General features: G+C 39.0%; 1 protein-coding gene across 1 annotated transcript in view; it reads left to right on the forward strand.

Annotated features, from left to right (window-relative positions):
* The window catches only part of tenm1 (teneurin transmembrane protein 1), a 298,417-nt gene that overhangs the window by 186,181 nt on the left and 91,370 nt on the right, over positions 1-20,866 (forward strand). The window contains exon 18 of the mRNA XM_036127074.1: positions 8,404-8,689. Within this exon, the coding sequence (XP_035982967.1) occupies positions 8,404-8,689 (286 nt within the window). The remainder of the gene's footprint in view (positions 1-8,403; positions 8,690-20,866) is intronic.

Raw genomic sequence — 20,866 nt, forward strand, 5'->3', positions numbered from 1 at the left:
GAGAATAATGCAAACATGTGCTGCATCCATATACCTTCCAACCACAAAGGCAAATTAGGTGTCTGGGAAGCAGATGCAAAGGTCAGACTGTTGACTTCATATTTATTGTTTTGCATGAACAGAATAGATACACTGAGCAAACCTGTGTGCTCTCCTATCGAGGGCCAAAAGTGCTACAATTCAATACAGAAATCAGTTATTAAATAAATGTTTATACAGAGGCATGTCTCAGTAAGTTTGAATTTATTAAGATGCACCTGTGTGCGTCATTAAAATAAAACCTCTGTTACATACAATCAATGAATAAATGCAGTGATGTAAAATTACACTGAATTGAATGTTTTACTAATCTGTTACACAAAAGTCTTTGAATAATTCATTCCAATATCTCAGTTTATATTTTTGCAGTACTATGTTGCAGCATGCCATAAATCCAATTCAATTTGTTAGCCTTGCCCATTAACAGTATTAGCTGTGGCTTTCTGTGCAGGGTTAAAGCTAGAGTCGGCGATTTTTCCAGATGTTTCCTTAAGTCCCTTTTTGAATAACTGCAAGACCGTCTTAACGCGTCTTAAAAATCTCCCAAATCCACTCTGGCCTTATTATTTTCGACTGAGGCCTTCCTTTTCTTCTCATAAACATGAACACTAAGCTAACCACTAACTTAGCCGCTAAGCTAACCGGATAAATAAACACCACTAGTGCGCATGTGCAGCCAGCAAGCGGAAACTCAGAAGGAAAGAGCACGCACACTGGCGTTACATGAGCGCGTCAGAATGATTGGCATGTGGGACATCCAATAGATGAGGTGATACCACCAGAACTTGACGGAGCAGGAATGAGAGCATGAACAAAACTCTGACCAATCCTTTTGACCGAGGGGCATGGGGCTTTTACAGGTCTGTAACTCCCAGAGTAAATGATTTTTAACCTCCTTTTTCTGAATACAAGGTATTGACTACTTTCAGGGTGGAAGGAACATTTTACCCAGTAATACAAAAAAAGTTTCTGAACAGGATTATAGCAGGACTATAGCTTTAATGAATTAACCAATACATTTAATTAACTGGTCATACTCAGTTATTTAATGGTGAGCTGTAGCACATAACATATGAAATAAATAAATAATGAACTAGCATTGTATGATTTAACTCAATGAATTAAATTTGAATCAGTGATTTTAAATGTATATACTACTCTATTTAACAAAAATATATTGCTGCTTTTGGTCCGCCATACTCCTCTTTTGTTGTTACATAAACACAGGATGTGTGCTTGTTTGGAAGCAGTCCTCCACCCGCTTGGAGGATTGCACCAGATCCACTTGTAGCAAAAAAAAAAAAAAAGCCCAGACCCTTAGCATGGGTCTGCCATATGGAGGACCAATCCTGCCATAATTAAAAATACACACAGAAATAAATGAAGGACTTAATAATATAAAATGGCTTAAGAAAAGTGTCTAATAATATTAATTTGTGTGCCATTTAATGTGACAAAATAATAAAAATAAGATATTTCTTCAACAATTCATCAATTATTCATCAAAAATATATATTTTAACTTACACTTTTATTTTTACTTTTCTTCTTGCTTTTATGCTGACTTATTTTTAACCCTTGTATTTCTGAAACAATCATTTATTTCTGCCTCTAACATTTCTAGCTGTTTTTTTACCCAAAGGATTTACACCTGCCCTTTTATTTCCTTTTCCCCTTTTTCCACTTTGTGTATTTCTACTTCTTGTTTTTAAAGCAACATTTCTAAAGCATGTTTTTACTCCACCATAAATATTTCTTTCTATTTTATTTTAAACTTATATTTCTGAAACATATATTTATTTCTGCCTCTAACTTTTCTAGCTGTTTTTTTACCCAAAGGATTTACGCCTGCCCTTTTATTTCCTTTTCCCCTTTTTCCACTTTGTGTATTTCTACTTCTTGTTTTTAAAGCAACATTTCTAAAGCATGTTTTTCCTCCACCATAAATATTTCTTTCTAATTTATTTTAAACTTATATTTCTGAAACAATCATTTATTTCTGCCTCTAACTTTTCTAACTGTTTTTTTACCAACCCAATTTTTGCCTGCCCTTTTTATTTCCTTCTCCCTTTTTTCCACTTCTTGTATTTCTACTTGGTGTTTTTTTACTTCCTCTTTTTCCACTTTGTTTATTTCTACTTTGCGTTTTACTTCCTCTTTTTCCACTTTGTGTATTTCTACTTCGTGTTTTTTTACTTCTTCTTTCTCCACTTCGTGTATTTCCACTTCATGTATTTCTACTTGGTGTTTTTTTACCTCCTCTTTTTCCACTTCGTGTATTTGTGCTTCGTGTTTTATTACTTCCTCTTTTTCCACTTGGTCTGACTGCAGCTGTTAATGTTAATACGATGGCAGGGAGGGAGGGGGGAGAGGGGGGCGGTGTCACCGGCAAAGCTTCACAACTATTGGCCAAGGCCTGCCTCCCCGGAAACGAGCCTGCATCAGCTGGCCGCTTTCCCAGAATGCACCGCGGCCGCAGCTTGCTTATGGACAGCGCTAACAGATCACAGTGGTAAGTTAAAAATTACCTTTCCTGCTGCTGTTGTTCTTTAAAAGTACGTTTGAGGCGACAGCATTATACTTTTAAGCTTCCCTATATGGCCTGTTTACAGAGTTAGTGTGTAATTAAAAAAGAAAAAGTCCGACATGAGTGGACCACAGTGATCTGCAGATTCATTCGGGAGCGTCAGAAAGCTATGGTGTGTTCAGGAGCATGGGACATTTCATATTTACAAGGAAAGAGGCATAAAACGGAACAGAACTTCACTCATACAATATTGTGTCTATCCAGAAACAGTGTGGGCTTTCTTACAATACTGAATGCTCTATAATTGTATTTCTGTTATTTTTTGATTATGCACACCTGCTAGCTTTTTATTCTGAAAATTCTAATGTCCCATGCTCCTTAATTGCACCATAGCTTTCTGAATGCGCTGTGCTGTGTAGATAGATGCACGGCTGATCTTCCGCTTAAGACAAAGCTTTGCAGTTTCGAAACTCATGTCGGCTCTCACGGTTTACTGTTGTGTGAATGACAAGAGACCACAACAAATAAATCAGCCATTCCTCTAGGGAACGCGAAAACCTTTGCGAGGGAACGCAAAAGTATTCTGAGGTAACGCAAAAAAATATATTTTCCCCATGTCCCCTAAAGGGCTCTGTATACACTTCCCTCGGCCTTGTCGTGTGTCAAGTGCTGCTGGTTCTGATGCCGTTTTTTGTTGTTTTAATTCGGCAAAACGTTCATTTGTTTTGTGTTTATCTCACTGACTTGTGTTGCTTTGCTAGCCCAACTGTGCCAACTGGTATTCATTTTAAGATTAACATGCCTATTTCCTACTTTTATCTTAAAAAAAAAAACATTGAGGATGGTATTGAACAAGTGATAAGGTTGAAATTGTGTCCATTTCTCTATAACTCATGGGAAAACGAAAACACAATTTTAACATAACATTGCAGGGTTAGGGTACTTTGTTGTACCTACTGACCACAGCATTGATCATTAAGATAGGAAAAGTCATTTATATGTCTGCCCACTTTTACAGTGATTAATCTATAAATTATGTGCAGTTAGTTCAGTTCATTCTCTTAGTGAAATGGCAAAATTAATCAATACATCTTACAATGAGAATCTGTACATTATAAAAACACCAGAGAAGAGAAGCCATTTGTTACATTTGCTATACTTGACTAGTTTTACAGGACTATACATTTTACTTTTTCTTTCTTGAGAACTATATTAATTTACATGTTAACCAGGTATAGTTTTATGATATGAAAAGGTGAGAAATTAAAAACCAATTATGGTAACATTTGGCATTTTTTATTTACAGGAAGAAACACCAACAAAACATGTGAGGATAAGGAGAGTGCTGGTGACCCTCTTCTGGCTGGCGGCGGTGCATCCTATAGGGAAACAGCCGACATCTTTGTGATGCCCTTGTGTGCCAGGTGGTGCACAGAGTCATGAACTCCTTGATGGGGATCATTAAAAAAAAATTTCTTCCCAAAAAGACAAGATTTGGAGGGAGTGGGTGCTGGTTTTGCCCGCCTTGCCGGGATCGAGGCGCTCAAAGGAGCAGTCGGTGCCATTGATAGGTGACGTGCGAATTGTTCCACCTGCAGAGCCACAAAAGAAATGTTATTTAAACTGAATATTCCCTTCAATCATCCTGCAGGGTGTGTGTGACGCAAGGGGAAAGATTTTGAATGTTTACATCGACAATGTAGGCTTTGTCCATCACTCACTGGTACTGTGGCGCTCTCCGTTGTATAAAAATGCTTTATACCCACCTGAGGGATTTTTTTCCTACACTGCAATGGTGCGTTCCCATGCCTCCTGGACCCAATCACCTCCCTGACGCCCTATCGCCCGCCAGTTGCCATTAAGATCTCTTACCTTCTTGTCCTTAAATAGAGCCAACAATGACACAAAATTGATACATAGATTATATTAATTGGATAGAACATAAAGACATATCAGCATATTACCTAAATTACAAGTTATTTTATATTTGGTACAGGTCAAGTGGAGGCACGCCACTACAGGCACCACGCCAAGGCAAGAAACATCATTGAGCGTGCCTTTGGTGCTATAAAGACGTGGTGGCGTTCCATTTTCTTTAGGGCGCTGGAGGTCCGCCCGACATTTGCCCCAAAAGTAATCGCCGCCTGCTGCATCCTTCACAATATTAGTATAGAGGCAGGGGACCAGCTTGACGTGGAGGAGGAGGAGGTTGACCCAGAAGAGGACGGCCAGGCGGCTGAAGACAGCAAGCTGTCTGGAAGCTGCCTCCGAGCCAGACTGGCAGCCCGGCAGAGCTGGCTGCATGTTTAAGTGAACAAGCCTACATCTGACCTAACCTAGATCAGTTGTAGTTATGTACACATGCTGCTTCATTTCATTTTTTTTCCACTACCTGTAAAACAAAATAAATCAGTAAATTAATTTCCATTCCTGTTATTTATCAATTGTATGTTTGTGGGTGTTCTCTTTGTCCATGGTGTTTATAAAAGTTAATTATTTGTTTTAAATCATATGTTAATTGTTTTGAACATGTTACATCTTGACTCTGTTCCAAAGTAAAATCATTTGTATAAAATAAATGTCTTTTTTTACACTGTTACAATTGTTTTCTTTCCCCTCTCAATTCTTTGTGTCCTTGCTCAAAAGAAACTCACTTAGATAAGAAAAACATTTATAGATTTTATTTAAAACTTGTCAAGTTTTTCTAAAAGGGACAAATATTTATTGGCCCTTTTGGTAGCCAAAATCTCACAAAATCACTAGTTGAATAGAAAACAAGTTTAGTGTCACAAGAGCTGAACATAAACATTTAGGCAGACATAAATAAAAATTACTTGCTGCCATTTGGTTTTGGAGGAGTTCCTCCTGCCTGTAAATAGGCCCTCATTGGGAATACGCCAGTTGATGAGGGCCTGGGTTCCTTCTGTGGTCCCTGTTTAAAATATAAATGTCAATTATGTAATACTTCATAATAAAAGATGAACAGACAACAGAACCCACGTTAAACCTAAAAGCTAGGCAATATTACGACTGCTTCTGCTATGTGTAACTAACATGACACTCGCAGACCGAACATATTTTGTAACCTATATAATAGCTGATAACTAACTGCTTCTGCTTCTGCGTTTTGTCCTGAATGCTGCTGTCGTCCTTGGGAGACATTTATAATTTATTCCAGCAAGTATTGAGTTAATAAAGCAACACAAGTCAGTGAGATAAACACAAAACAAATGAACGTTTTGCCGAATTAAAACAACAAAAAACGGCATCAGAACCAGCAGCACTTGACACACGACAAGGCCGAGGGAAGTGTATACAGAGCCCTTTAGGGGACATGGGGAAAATATATATTTTTTTGCGTTACCTCAGAATACTTTTGCGTTCCCTCGCAAAGGTTTTCGCGTTCCCTAGAGGAATGGCTGATTTATTTGTTGTGGTCTCTTGTCATTCACACAACAGTAAACCGTGAGAGCCGACATGAGTTTCGAAACTGCAAAGCTTTGTCTTAAGCGGAAGATCAGCCGTGCATCTATCTACACAGCACAGCGCATTCAGAAAGCTATGGTGCAATTAAGGAGCATGGGACATTAGAATTTTCAGAATAAAAAGCTAGCAGGTGTGCATAATCAAAAAATAACAGAAATACAATTATAGAGCATTCAGTATTGTAAGAAAGCCCACACTGTTTCTGGATAGACACAATATTGTATGAGTGAAGTTCTGTTCCGTTTTATGCCTCTTTCCTTGTAAATATGAAATGTCCCATGCTCCTGAACACACCATAGCTTTCTGACGCTCCCGAATGAATCTGCAGATCACTGTGGTCCACTCATGTCGGACTTTTTCTTTTTTAATTACACACTAACTCTGTAAACAGGCCATATAGAGAAGCTTAAAAGTATAATGCTGTCGCCTCAAACGTACTTTTAAAGAACAACAGCAGCAGGAAAGGTAATTTTTAACTTACCACTGTGATCTGTTAGCGCTGTCCATAAGCAAGCTGCGGCCGCGGTGCATTCTGGGAAAGCGGCCAGCTGATGCAGGCTCGTTTCCGGGGAGGCAGGCCTTGGCCAATAGTTGTGAAGCTTTGCCGGTGACACCGCCCCCCTCTCCCCCCTCCCTCCCTGCCATCGTATTAACATTAACAGCTGCAGTCAGACCAAGTGGAAAAAGAGGAAGTAATAAAACACGAAGCACAAATACACGAAGTGGAAAAAGAGGAGGTAAAAAAAACACCAAGTAGAAATACATGAAGTGGAAATACACGAAGTGGAGAAAGAAGAAGTAAAAAAACACGAAGTAGAAATACACAAAGTGGAAAAAGAGGAAGTAAAACGCAAAGTAGAAATAAACAAAGTGGAAAAAGAGGAAGTAAAAAAACACCAAGTAGAAATACAAGAAGTGGAAAAAAGGGAGAAGGAAATAAAAAGGGCAGGCAAAAATTGGGTTGGTAAAAAAACAGTTAGAAAAGTTAGAGGCAGAAATAAATGATTGTTTCAGAAATATAAGTTTAAAATAAATTAGAAAGAAATATTTATGGTGGAGGAAAAACATGCTTTAGAAATGTTGCTTTAAAAACAAGAAGTAGAAATACACAAAGTGGAAAAAGGGGAAAAGGAAATAAAAGGGCAGGCGTAAATCCTTTGGGTAAAAAAACAGCTAGAAAAGTTAGAGGCAGAAATAAATATATGTTTCAGAAATATAAGTTTAAAATAAAATAGAAAGAAATATTTATGGTGGAGGAAAAACATGCTTTAGAAATGTTGCTTTAAAAACAAGAAGTAGAAATACACAAAGTGGAAAAAGGGGAAAAGGAAATAAAAGGGCAGGTGTAAATCCTTTGGGTAAAAAAACAGCTAGAAATGTTAGAGGCAGAAATAAATGATTGTTTCAGAAATACAAGGGTTAAAAATAAGTCAGCATAAAAGCAAGAAGAAAAGTAAAAATAAAAGTGTAAGTTAAAATATATATTTTTGATGAATAATTGATGAATTGTTGAAGAAATATCTTATTTTTATTATTTTGTCACATTAAATGGCACACAAATTAATATTATTAGACACTTTTCTTAAGCCATTTTATATTATTAAGTCCTTCATTTATTTCTGTGTGTATTTTTAATTATGGCAGGATTGGTCCTCCATACTGCCATCACTGTGCCGGACATTAGGAGTGGTGTTCTTAGATTTAAAAAGCTTATCCGGTCTCCTCTACAATTTTCTGAGCCAGAAGATTATTTTCTTTCTTGAAATTGTTAGAATTAAATCCACCGACACTGTGTCTGTAATTTGTTCTGGCAGACTTTGGAGAATCGGGTGTGATTTGTATGAAGAGACGATCAAAAGGGAAAACAAAAAAAGATGAGAACATTTTATTCTGTCGATGAACAAAACCTCCGCACAAAGAGGCAGCAAGCAAAAAGATTTGAGGAAAGGCAGGCAGTGTTCCAATGTGTTCCACCCATGAACTAAATCAAGGAGAAATTAATGATGCATTCACTGAAAGAGGTGTGAACAAAAAAGCAGCATGATTTCAGGTAATTAATTTTTGCCTTCTGAGGATAGTCCATTTTCTGAAATATAATAAACTAATATTACCAGAATGACTTTGAGACATCTTTTAATCTATCAAAATCGTCATTGAGAAAGAAAACATGATTATATAAGCTTTGAGTCCTTACTGTACTTTCTGTTCTGCGGCTTTTTCTCCCCCCCTCCTTAACTTGCCAATAGCTTTTCTTTCACCGGCTAATTTTCCAAATGAAAAAGTTTTGATGAAACACCTTTTTCTCTCGGCTGTATTTCTCACTCCGTCCGCTCTCCGTCTTGCTCTCCCCAGGCAGTTCAGGAGGAGGTTTCAATCCCAGGGGCCTTTGTGAAGCTGAGCTACCTGAGCACCCGCGCCGCCGGCTACTTCTCCCTGCTCCGAATCCTCCTCACACCTCCGTCCCCGTCCTCTCCCGTCTCCCCTCTGGGAGGTCTGTCCAAGGTGCACGTCCGCGCTTCTGTCCAAGGACGGCTGTACCAGCGCTGGTACCCCGCGGGGCCAGGACTGGTTCACAAGCTGGTCTGGAACAAGACCGATGTCTATGGCCAGGAGGTCTGGGGGCTCACTCACGCAACTGGTAGGTGGAATATGGAATGAAGTGACACCTCTTTATGAATGTGCTCGTTCTTTATGTAAGAACATTAAGACCACAAGGGGTCTGTAGACCTTTTAAATTTGCGTAGAAACTTTTTCCGCCTACTCTTTTTCCTTTCATCTTCGGAATAAAGCAGTGAGCCATTTACAGAATATCAGTATTTTAGAATGTAAAGATAATGTATGGTTCTAGGTAGGGTGCAAACTACTAATATAGTATGTATGTAAAAAAAGTCAACTAGCACATTTGTTTAAAGATGTGTAAATGCAATCCTTAAAAATAATTCATTTTGTTCAGAAGTCTCACACAAAAACATTGAGCTTTAATTTAAAGCTGCAGTAGGTAATTTTTGTGTAAATGTATTTTTTACATATTTGTTAAAACTGTCACTATGTCCTTACTGTATAATGTGAAACAGATAATCTGTGAACAAAATGAAGCTCCTCTGGCTCCTCTGAGTGGTCCTAATGCCATTTGCAAAGATACACCGTCCCCGGTTAGAGACAACCAATCAGAGCCAGGAGGAGTGTCTTAGCACTGCCAATCACACTCAAGTACTTGCTAATCACCGCGTACCGTTGTTCGAGCTCAAGATTTTAGAAACAATCAAATGTTACAGGAGAACAGCCAATTTCTCGAGTGGCTCCTGCTCAGAAAACAGAAGGAGACTGATGATAAAAAAAAAAACAAGTTGAAAAGAAAGAATTAAAACCAACCCTGAAATAAAATTAGGGTAAATATCGGAGCAACATGGCATGCTCCGCTGCAAGAAGGAACAACCTGTAAGGTGTGCTTGTGTAAACTTTCAGACTAAGTCCAACGTATTCTCAGAACACCCTACTGCAGCTTTAATTTGACATTGTAATGTTTCTCTGTTGTTATTCTTCTTCAAATAGGAAAGACAAAAGAATTTGGCATTCAAATAAACCAGATCTTAACTGACATTTAAGTCGAGAAGCGCTACATGAAATAAAAGGCATAGCATTATGACCACCTGTCTAGTAATCTTCCGCAAACATTATTTCCTCTGTGGCATGGTGGATTATCTTTTTTAGAGAGGCTGTAGCCATCAAGGTATACCCTCTGTATGTGTGTTTAAATATGGTTTGCAACAATCTTAAGAAGGTGATATCTGTCAAACTGACATTTCAATGGAGTGTTGGATCCCAGCAGAACCCTGCCTAAAGGGTCACGCAAGCCACCCGGTGCCTTGGGTGGCTTCCATTCTTCAAATGGTTACACATTCCACCTACGCACAATGCTGCCGACCATCCGCATGATGAAAAGGAAACGATGATTTATTGGACTAGGTCACCTTTTTCCATTGTTCCATGTTCCAGTTCTGGTGCCCACATGCCCATCGGTGCCATCAGTGGTGGACTGGGACCATTATATGGGCAGCCGGGGAGGTTTGCAACTACGTGGCCTTTTTATCCAGCACACTCTAATGCACTGTGCATTGTGACAGTCTTTAACTTGCATTAAATTGTTCAGTCATCTGAGCCGCAATAGCTCATCTGTTGCAATAAAAGTGAGCCCAGTGCTGGGCATAATGTTTTATACCTGATCAAGTTAGCTTCTCTCATACACTTGTACATATTTACACACCGAGCAATAAACTGGAAACATATTTATCTTGCCACCATGCACAATGAGGAGGATTATAAACAAGGTTGGGGAAAAAAATAAATACCGGAGCTCACTGTTAGAGAGAAGTTTTAACATATTGCTGCTGTCAGAGAGAAATCTTGTATCTCCAAAAATAGAACTTTTCAGGAACTAAAAAAGAAAGTAATTTCACACTGTTTGGTCAAAGTTACAGGCTCTTTTTTCATGCTTTTCTCAGAAATGTTTTGATGAAACCTCAGACAGAGCAGAAGGGGGAACAGTGGAGCTGATTTTCACAAGAAAATGTTTAATGAAAAAGAATGAAGACATGAGGTTCTTCCTCAATATGTAAGGTATCAAATGCAAGTTTCTGCCAGACTTATTAGACATGCTTTGTTTAAAATAGCTTGGATCTTATATGCGTTTTCCTCGTATTTGATGAGATCATCAAGGCCATTTCTACGTGTAACCGGAGATGGCACAAGAACCAAAAAAACGCTTAAAGTAGATTAGTGACTGAAAGCAGATGGAAACAGAGAGGGTCTTTTTTTATTTATGTAACCTTTAGAATATTTTTTTCTTTAACTCATAACTACGCACAAATATAACTACCTTTTTTTATTTCCATTCTGTCACAATCCCACAAAAGCCAAATGGCTTTTATGCACAAAGATGTGCTTCCAGCACAACATACGCCTCTTCTTTTCAGCCATATATTTAAATTAATCGCCATGATTTTGGTGCTGTTTATTAAAGGCCGTTCTTCTTGTTTTAGGTGCAATTTCCGTATGTTCGATTAATGTGATCAGCACAACGATTTTCCGGGGTTTTTTCTTCATCCTTGGTAACCATTAGGGTTGTAATGGCCTTTTTCGAGCACTGTGGTTTGCATGAAAGCTTGATTGGACATCACTGCCTAAGTGATTGACCATTCAGGAAGTAATCAGCCAATTGCTTACGGACTGTCTCCTGCTAACAAATGGAGAACTCAGCGTTGCCTGATAACAAACAGCACAATGATTACAGTACTTGGATCAGTTTCTTCAGTAAAGGTGTAAAACATACGGCAATATAAGGCAGTGTCTCTTACGATAAATTTAAACAGAGGTGTGATAATTGAGTTGTGCGAAAAGGGGGGGAAAGAGGTTTCGACGCTGCACCCAGCACCCTTCATCCGAAGCAACAGCAGAAAGGGTCAGCGTGGCCAGAAAGAGAAATGGAAAGATAGGAAACGGCTTTAAATTTATTTAGTGGGGTGACTGGCTGTTGAGATGTTATCTGCCGTGGCAGGAGGATGCTAGTTTGGAATAATTTTGAAACCTATGTCTATCGGTGCGTACGCTGAGCATACGATAGATAAAACAGTCAAAGCACAGAGACAGCGGTGGCCATCCCTAAAAACTTTCCTATATCCTTTGCGACTTTTGGGAAAACAAACCCTTAAAACCCTTTTTATTTGCTAATTTTTTTTTTACAAATTAGAAGCTTAAACATATTTAAATTACCATTTTTAATGTTTTTTACATCACCACCACTAACTCTAATTGGTATTTTACATAGTGAAACAACATAGTGTGGAAAACTATCAAGAAGGAAATAGTACCGGTACATGGTTTTCTTTTTTTCCCCCTCAAATTAAAAACTGAAAAGTGTGGAGTGCATTTATATTCAGCCATCCTGTGTAAACCACCTTTTGCTGCAATCACCGTTAAAAGTGATTTAGGTTATGCATGCACCAGATTTTCTCTTGTAGAGACAGACATTTGTGCCGAGTCCACTTTCTAAAACAGTAAAAGCTCAGGCAGATTGGATGAAGAGCATTTCTAAACAGCCTTTTCAATTATTGGTAAAGCTAGTCATTTGGATTTAGATGTGTACTTTGACTGGGCCATTTAACACATATAGTGGCATCTTGACTTACATGTGTCACAACTCACCGTTTTTTTGCGATACGAGCCATCTTTCAGGCAATTTCTTTTGCCTTGACTCGAGAGCTGAAAGTCTTTCACAAGCCAGCTTCAGACAAGCCCACCACTAGTGGGTGTTGGGAACGGCATGGTAAAAGCTGTGATTTAGAGACTTTTCAGCCCTTCTAGCAACTTTTTTTTTTCTTTCAAAAAGGCAACTAGTGACAAATCTAGCAGCTGTTTTCTGTGTCGGCAACCTTGGTGACTTCATGTGAGAGCATCAATCGTCCTGCAGTCACTGTCTTGAAGCATGAGCCCCTTCCAGAAAGAAAAAAAGAAGCTTCTCTTTCCGACAGACTGGATCACAAGTACATGAACAAGTTTGCAAATTATGCGACAACGTCATCTAGCGACTTTTTGCGACCTTGAGCACAGCCGACAGTGACTTTCCTTGCTGAGGAGTTGGCAACAGTGCTGCAGATGCATGTGAGGCGTTTCAAAGAAATAGATGAGGAGGTAATGTCTACAAGCGAGATAAAGGAAACATTGGGAATGTGGGAGAAACTTTCAGACTATATTCAAAAGAAGCATTGAGAAAAAGTTGCAATTTAGCGTGCAACGGTGCTATCTAATGACAGTTGACAGACTCATTCCATCCTGAAATGAGTTTGAGTTTGGGCGGATGAAACGGACCTCATTGGACAGGTTTATATCAATAACCCCTGCAGAAGAAAGCGAGTAAAGTGTGGCGAAGAGGGCAAACATCTGCAAACAAAATTATGTTTTTCAGTTCAGCGTTTCTCCTCAACCTCCGTCAGCATCTTCATGCCCTCTCATCAGCCAGTTAAATGCTGTACATTATACTGTACTTAATAGTTTAGTTAAAGGTTTATTTCAGTACACTCTATTGCATTGCATTTTTATATAATACTCTATTCATTACGAGTAAATTCTTCGTATTCAAAACCATGTAATAAAAGAATTGCGGTCTGGCACGGGTTAATGACATTTCAGCATATTTCAATTGGGAAAATTGATTTCAGATACGAGTCATTTGAACTACAAGCGGTGTCATGGAATGCATTAAACTCCTATGTTGAGGCTCCGCTGTGTTTTGATTCAAACCAAGATACTGTTTCTGTCTGTGTTATTGTAATGTAACAGACAGAGGACCCACGATTTCATCCAAACCTAGTGTAAACGTTTTTAAAAGGTTTATTGTGATAAACACTGTGAAGGCTGCTGGACGCTCTCTCAGGAACAACTGCAAAGGAGAGATAAAGGTTAGTGGATGCTGGGGATTAGATGGACAACGTGCATAAAAAGCATCCCCACAGCATGATGCAGCAGCCACCGTGTTTCACCGCCATGCGGTGTGCTGTGCATTGTTAGCTTTCTGCCATCCATGGTTTATTGAATATGTGGTAATCAGGGCAATTATGTTCTCATCTGATCCAGAGATCCTTCTTCCAGATTGATTGCTCTTTCTCCTATTCTTCTCAATGCGGTTTTTTCCACTGGTCTTTTATTAAGGGATATCAGAGTAAAAAAGGTTGCATGCAAATACTCAACACACTTTCAAGATTTTAACTTTTTTTAAGTTTAGATAAAGTGAAATGCATCTGTATATTTCCCTTCAACTTTAAAATGATGCACTATTTTACCCTGGCCTGTCACATAAAATCCCATTAAGTGCATTGAAACGTGTGGTTTTAAGGTGAGAGTTTGCAGAAACAGACACAACTGTGTCATTTGCTGTTTCCCTGTGTCCTCTGCAACCCTTTGCGGTATAATCGCATAGAACTGTTTATTTGCCCCCAAAAAAAGTTGACATTTAAACCCAAATTCGAGCGGTAATGTGGCCCGTATCTGTGTCTGCGAAGATTGTAACGGGGCGACTGCAAGCGAGAGCTTTCCATCAGAATTGACATCAGGCTTACCAGAGGCTTTGTCCACTCGAGTGTAGGTTCTCTCTATAGAGATAGTATCTGTTCCATCTCAGGGCCTCCTCTCCTCTCCTCCCTCCTGATCCGACCCATCTCCTCCTTATCTGTTGGGGCAGCATTTCATCTGCTTCACCTTCTTTCAGATCCTTCACCTTCTTCGTTTTTTTTTTCCTTCCTTCCTTTTTTTTAACTCATTCTGCTTTCCTAAACCACTTTGCCCTTTTTACCCCATCTCCTTATAACTTTTGTCCTCCGTTACCTTTCGAGCGTTTCCTCTTTTTTTTTTTTCTGCCCCGGCCTGAACTCTCTCCCGTCTTCCCTCTTTTGTCATTTCCTCCCTTCTCTATGATTTCGTGTTATGGCTCGGCCGTGTTTTTTCTTCTGCCCTCTTTTGTTTTCTTCATGTACCCCCCCCCCCCCCCCCCCCCCCCATCCTCCCGCCTCTATACCACTTCCCCGTGCCTTGTCGGCACGGTGACACAGACGCAGACACAAACAAACGTACGCCGCCAACTGCATGTGTATATACACAGCTGTGCCTGCAGATTGCCAGAGAGAACAAGAGAGAAAGGAGATCATGCTCTGTTTGCTGGGGTGAACACATTGCCCGAGGCCTCAGCAGCGGAGAATGAAAGCTTTCACCTGTGAGATATTGAATGTGCATTTATGGACTACAGCGTGCACACATATTGTTTGTTAACGTGTGTCTATGTGTGCTGGACGGTTTCTTGTAATATAGCCACAGTAATATCAGGTTGTGGAGCTGTATTTTTTTTTTCTTTTTCTTTTTCTTTTCTTTCCTTTGAGATTGGCTTGCCTGTTTTGTCCTGAAAAAGTTGTATTCACTATTTTTTTTTAAGTTTGATTGCATTTATATATATATATATATATATATATATACATATATATATATATATACATACAGTACAGGAGAATACATTTCTGGCTCCTTCGCGTTTTCTACAAGGCTAATCTAATGCTAGGATTAAATAAAGTGAATAAGGGTCAGATAATTGCACATCAATAATGGTACATTTAGAAGCATTATTATAATAGTCTAACGTCTGTTCAGGCAAGCAGCACTTCTGCACATCGCTCAAGTCTCTATGCTCTGTTGCAGTCCTTTAAAAACTAGAATAAAATGTACCTCGGCTTAAAGTGTGGAAAATTGACACAAATGGACCTTCTGAATGATCCCCAAAGATAGTTCCTGGATGAAAAAACTTTTGTCCGGCAGGATAAGGTTTCCCTCTTTTATTCCGTCTCTCTGAGTCTACCGTGTTCCAAATGACCCATTATTCTCTCTCCCCCAATCACCTAATCGATTGTACACTCTGGGTGGAGATTTACGTTGGCGTTGGATGTCTGCAGAGAGTTTCTCTCTGTGTAAGAGAATCTCCTGGGCTCCGTGCATAATCCGAGAACCTCTGCTTGCGTATTCCAGCTTGTGAACTCGTCTTAATGCTGACTCCGCTCTCGGGTTTTTTTCCCTTGAGCTCCAATCAGTTCACATGCCTGCGGGTCTACAGTAAGGCAAGTTAAGAGAGATCAGTGCCAACGGTGATTGACAGCGACAACTGTTCCTCCGTGGCTTGAGCATCGGATATGTCAAGCCTTTGTCACCCCGGAGCATATCATTATTTTCATTTAGGCTGTCTCACACGAATCTGAAATGACTGCGCTAACGGTACGGGACAGCCGCTGTTGTATTTTTCTATAGTCATGTTATATTTTCATGTTATATTGGTTATAGATAAAAGCTGTAATGCATTTTTTCCCCATTTCTTGATCCTAAAGATGAGTAACTTTTACAAGCTGGGGATTCAGTGCATCTCTTGGCCGGCCTTCTGCTGGCATGCTTTTTGCTCTGAGTGATGGGAGTGATCTCTTCCAGGATGACAACGCTTACCTCCATAAGGCCCAGAGGGTCACTAAATGGTTTAATTGTTACTATAATTGAAAACTTATGGTTTTTCCAATTGGATTTCAGAGAGGCGTGCTAGAAAAGCTAACTTGGCAAGCCAGATGGTTTATTTCACCAAACCCATCAGGTTGCAAAGCATCAACCTCACAGGTTTTCTCTGAACTGTGATTTCATGCCAGCTGCAGAATTGTATTTGCCTCTCAAGATAATTGCAACGCTTTTCACGCCACCATATACAAAGCATTATATTTTGGAAATATATTTTTCTAAAATTGCTGTTTCATATTTAATTCCACACACAACCAAAAAAAAAAAAGTGCACAGGTTCTTTAGGCTTTCCCGAAAGTCTGCACCATTGCGTTCTTTAATTTTTCATGTTTCCTCTACTGACAGTGAGACATCTATATCACCTAAAGAAGGCAGCGTGAGAGCAGATGTCTCGTTAAAGCATAATAGATAAAAACATTTTTTAAGAAAACAACAACTCAATGTCAAACAAAATAAAGCAACAGACACAGTGGATTCATACCAAGTAAGTAAAATACCTGATCATGTTGTTTCCACACGCACTATTTTACTGTATGGCTTTTTCTTCTGTATGAATTAGATCAGCCAGCTGTTTTTACATCCCTAACTTTACTGGAGTGCTGAGGTACTCCATAATTGTACACAGATATTAACTACGTGTGTCATGTTTAGTTGCCCGGAGCCTAGAAACCCCTGATGAAATGCCAGATTGAAATATAAAAAATTAGATTACAATAAATCATTTATTTTTCCACATGTGATGTGACTGGCAAATCTAGTAAGAGGTGAAATGTAAAAAAAAAAAAAGAAAAAAGTAAAAAGGAGCAAAAACCTGGTTACTTAAGTCTCCAGACCCTTAAACCAATACTTTGTTAAAGCAGTTTTGATTTAAATTTAAAAAAAAAAACTATATAAAATATAAAAATGAAAAAAATCTGTCAGATTGTACGGACATCTCTTCCTCTTTAAGTGATCCGATTGATTTGTTTATTTTTAGTCAGTTTTGGACTCTACCTTAGGCTTTCCCAAACTAATTGTTCCGCTACCGAGACACTTTCTTCTGGCTGGATGAATGGCCACACCCTGCATTTCGCTTTACTGCTGCGGCTATGATGCACGGCACTGTCCTTAAGGACATTGTTCAAGAATGTGGTAAAGAAATCAAACTAATTCTAAAAATGTTCAATAACTAAAACACTACAGTTGAAAGAGAGTGTATTTGACCATGAATCTACCAAATAAGTAAATAATCGTGTAACGGATGACGCTGGTGAACCCGGTATTCAGCCAAACAGATGTGTTTTAAGAGGTTTATTGAAAACAGGATGAAAAGTAGCAGCTGAGGCTGGACCAGAGTTGACCAGATGATTTAATGGCTGATGGTGGGAACCAGAAGATGCAGGCAGGTAGTGACAGACCAGAACAGGCCATGTGGACCGGGGAACCATCAGAACAGAAGAGACATTCTGGCAGTGAGTGGATGACTGAGGCAGGTATATGTAGACAGGTGAACAGGTGAGCTGATTTGACAGTAATTAGTGGCAACAGGTGGAGTTGATCTAGAGCAGAGGGGTGAGAGAGACTGAGCTGATAAGATGATGGCTTAGAGGTGAAGGCTAATTAAGAAAAGTCCAAACAAAACAAACAAAAACCTAAATCATGACTGAGTGAGTGAGTATAACTTTCTTTATGTAGCATCTCTCAAGATAGAAATCACAAAGTGTTTTACTGCAGAAAATAAAAAAAAAACACACAAGACGAAATTGAACAGAAGCTGCATCTCTTGTAGACAGTACTACCGGAGAGTTCAGCCAACGAAGCATTACCGTTGAAACTTCAAAGGATGCTGCAAGCTGACTGGCTCACAGTCTAGTAAACAAGTGGACAAGTCGAACGCATCTTAACAAGTAGCGCGGTCCACTAATTAGCGTATTAGGCCAGGGGTGTGCGGAGAGCAGAAAAACAAAAGCCAAGCGCACCAGGACACAGATGCAGAAATAAAACAAAAACAGTAGCAGAGAAAAAGCAATATGATTTTATCAGACTGTCAAAATGAACAACAAGACACAGAATAATGAAAAATAGAGCCAGATAACACAAAAAAAAAAACACAAACGAATCATAAAAACAAAACCCAAACATCCACAGTGCATCATGTCATGTTATTTTTTTATTACAGAGGCATGAACTGAATTAAGTCTCAAAGCCCTCACACAAATACTTATTGGTGCTTTAAAGCACAAAACAATGTTGCTATCATGTTGCAGTTAATACAGCATTTAGAAATTAATTTAAGACCAATGTCAAATCTCAATAAATGTCATGGCAGCTGTAAGAAGCACTTGATGCAATCTGTGTTGAGTTAATCTGCTTCGAGTTTAAAGACAAGGAAAGCAATGCAGTCTAGGAAGAATGCTCTTATTGTTTTGTGAGCGGTTATTGATCTTGAAAATAATTAAAGAATAATTAAAAAGTATTTTATTAAAAAAAAGAGGTACATGTACCAGATATTAAGTTTAATTCAATGTTATTTATGTAGCACCAATTCACAACAGGTCATTTCAAGACACTTTACAAAGTCAAATTCAATCAAACATACAGATTGGTCAAATAATCTCCTATCTAAGGAAACCCAGCAGATTGCATCAAGTTTTGACAAGCAGCATTGCCAATTGCTTCTAACATGTTTTAGGTTTTCACCCACAAAGGAAAGATAAGATATAAATAAATACAGAGTTTACATTTTTAGTATTTTTTAATTAAAATGTGTTTCTAAATCTGTGTGTGATGTTGGATAATAAAGAGCAATGTAAATGTTTTCTGTTTACATGTCTTGAGATCTCCGACAGTTTTGTCACCTGTTGCCATTTAACATATTTTAAGAGGTGACTTGCTGGTGCAGCACACTTCTCCCTGCCAAGCATCATAAAAAAAAAAGAGCAGGTGATAGTTGTTAGACGTAGAAGGAGGCCACACGCAGCGTATCATTACATCTAAGAGAGCAAGCAGCTAATTTCAGGGCTTCCTGGTGAAGACAGACTCCTGATGATGCCTGGTCTTCTCGCTGATCGCTGCCAAAAACGTACAGGGATGATGTTCCGCTACAATGCCTTTGCACGAAATGCCTGTCCTATTCTTTATGAATAAAATTGTTACAGCTGCAAAATTAAGTAAAGACCATGCATTAGTAACAGTCTGATAGAATATTAACATTATAAACACTATAAATGTTAACAGTAAAACATTAAATGTAGTGGTGTCCTGATACCGATATTGATACCGGTATCGGGCAGATACCAACCGATACCAATTTTCCTCCTGGGCTGGGCTCTCTCTATACTCTATACCACTCTATACCAGGTAGTGGTGATATACACCAAGAGGTTGTTTTCTGACCCTACCATAGAAAAAGGAGAGAAGATAACTGAAGCTCTAACCGTATTCATCGCCCTTGATGGTCAGTCATTTTTACTGGTCAATGATATAGTTAAAATATTTGTGATCTATAAGTACCAATTTATTAAGTACTTCGTATCGGTACTTGGAATCGGCAAGTATCTAAACTGAAGATACCAGTGACGTGCGGTAGGGTTCATAGCTGGTGAGGAACTGACGTCATCAGAGTCAGATTTACAAATATATGCACTCTACAGAGTAGACTCATTGCAAAGTGCTGAAGGAGACTGATTGAGCCAAATCAATTCACCAAGATACATGGAAAAATATTGGTTCTTTGATGAAAAAAAAATTGTCATGTGATTGGTAACGGTTTTTGAGTTATGATGGATTTCTGCATTTGTAACACATTCAAAAACTATAACCCACATTATGCACATTTCATTACAAAAACAAAACATGAATAATTATCGCTGTCTTACCTCTACTTATAAATTAAGTCCATGCGGCGCTCTTTCTGAACAAAAATATCGGTCATTTTCCGGTGAAAGTTCTCTTTATCTTCTTCAGTTTTAAAAGTCTCTCAGTCTCAGTGGAGATCACTGCCAGGGAGGAAAGCCTTCCTTGATCAGTCCCGTTCCAGCTGTATGTTTAGAGTCTTTTTAGTGCTTTACTTGTTTAGCAAAACTCGCTAATAAACCATCCATAACTTGCTGTGACTCTACAGTTTTGGGATCAGGAGCGGTGTCCCTTGAGCGCCCCCTGCCTAGAGGCCAAGGAACTGCCGGCCTCACCTACAACCAGTTCTCTGCAGTTTATGATCGCGCAGCAGCACGAAAACATGTTACCTGCACACAGTTTGATGACCAAAACACAATAAGCTATCCACATACATAAACTTATGGAAAATCGGTTCATAACTGTTTGAAAAATTTAACTTAATCTAGAGACAGGAAGATGCATTCACAGAATGGAAGCCAGTGCAGTTAACATGGGATTGCGCAATCCCGGGAGAGGCCAAGATTGCTGCGGCCTCACCGGCTTCACTATCAAGCGCCACCTAGGATTTACATGAAAAATAGCAAAAAGTCTAAAGAAAATATGATCAAAGTTGATGAAATTAGATGAAAAATTAAAAAGACTGAGTGAATCACAATTTATATTATATCATCATTATATATTTTCTTTCTTTCTATGATGACAAGTGAGACCTGGCCTCACTTGCCTCCCCTGACTGCACGTCACTGGAAGATACTGATCTCCACTGTCGCTTCATGCTTGCTTAGTATGAGGGATTGCTGCAAAGCCATGTACAATGCAGACAACTCTCCCTGTAGCTATACGCTTCTCC

The sequence above is a fragment of the Fundulus heteroclitus genome, chromosome 23 (assembly GCF_011125445.2).
Source record: "Fundulus heteroclitus isolate FHET01 chromosome 23, MU-UCD_Fhet_4.1, whole genome shotgun sequence".
NCBI classification, from domain to species: Eukaryota; Metazoa; Chordata; class Actinopteri; order Cyprinodontiformes; family Fundulidae; genus Fundulus; species Fundulus heteroclitus.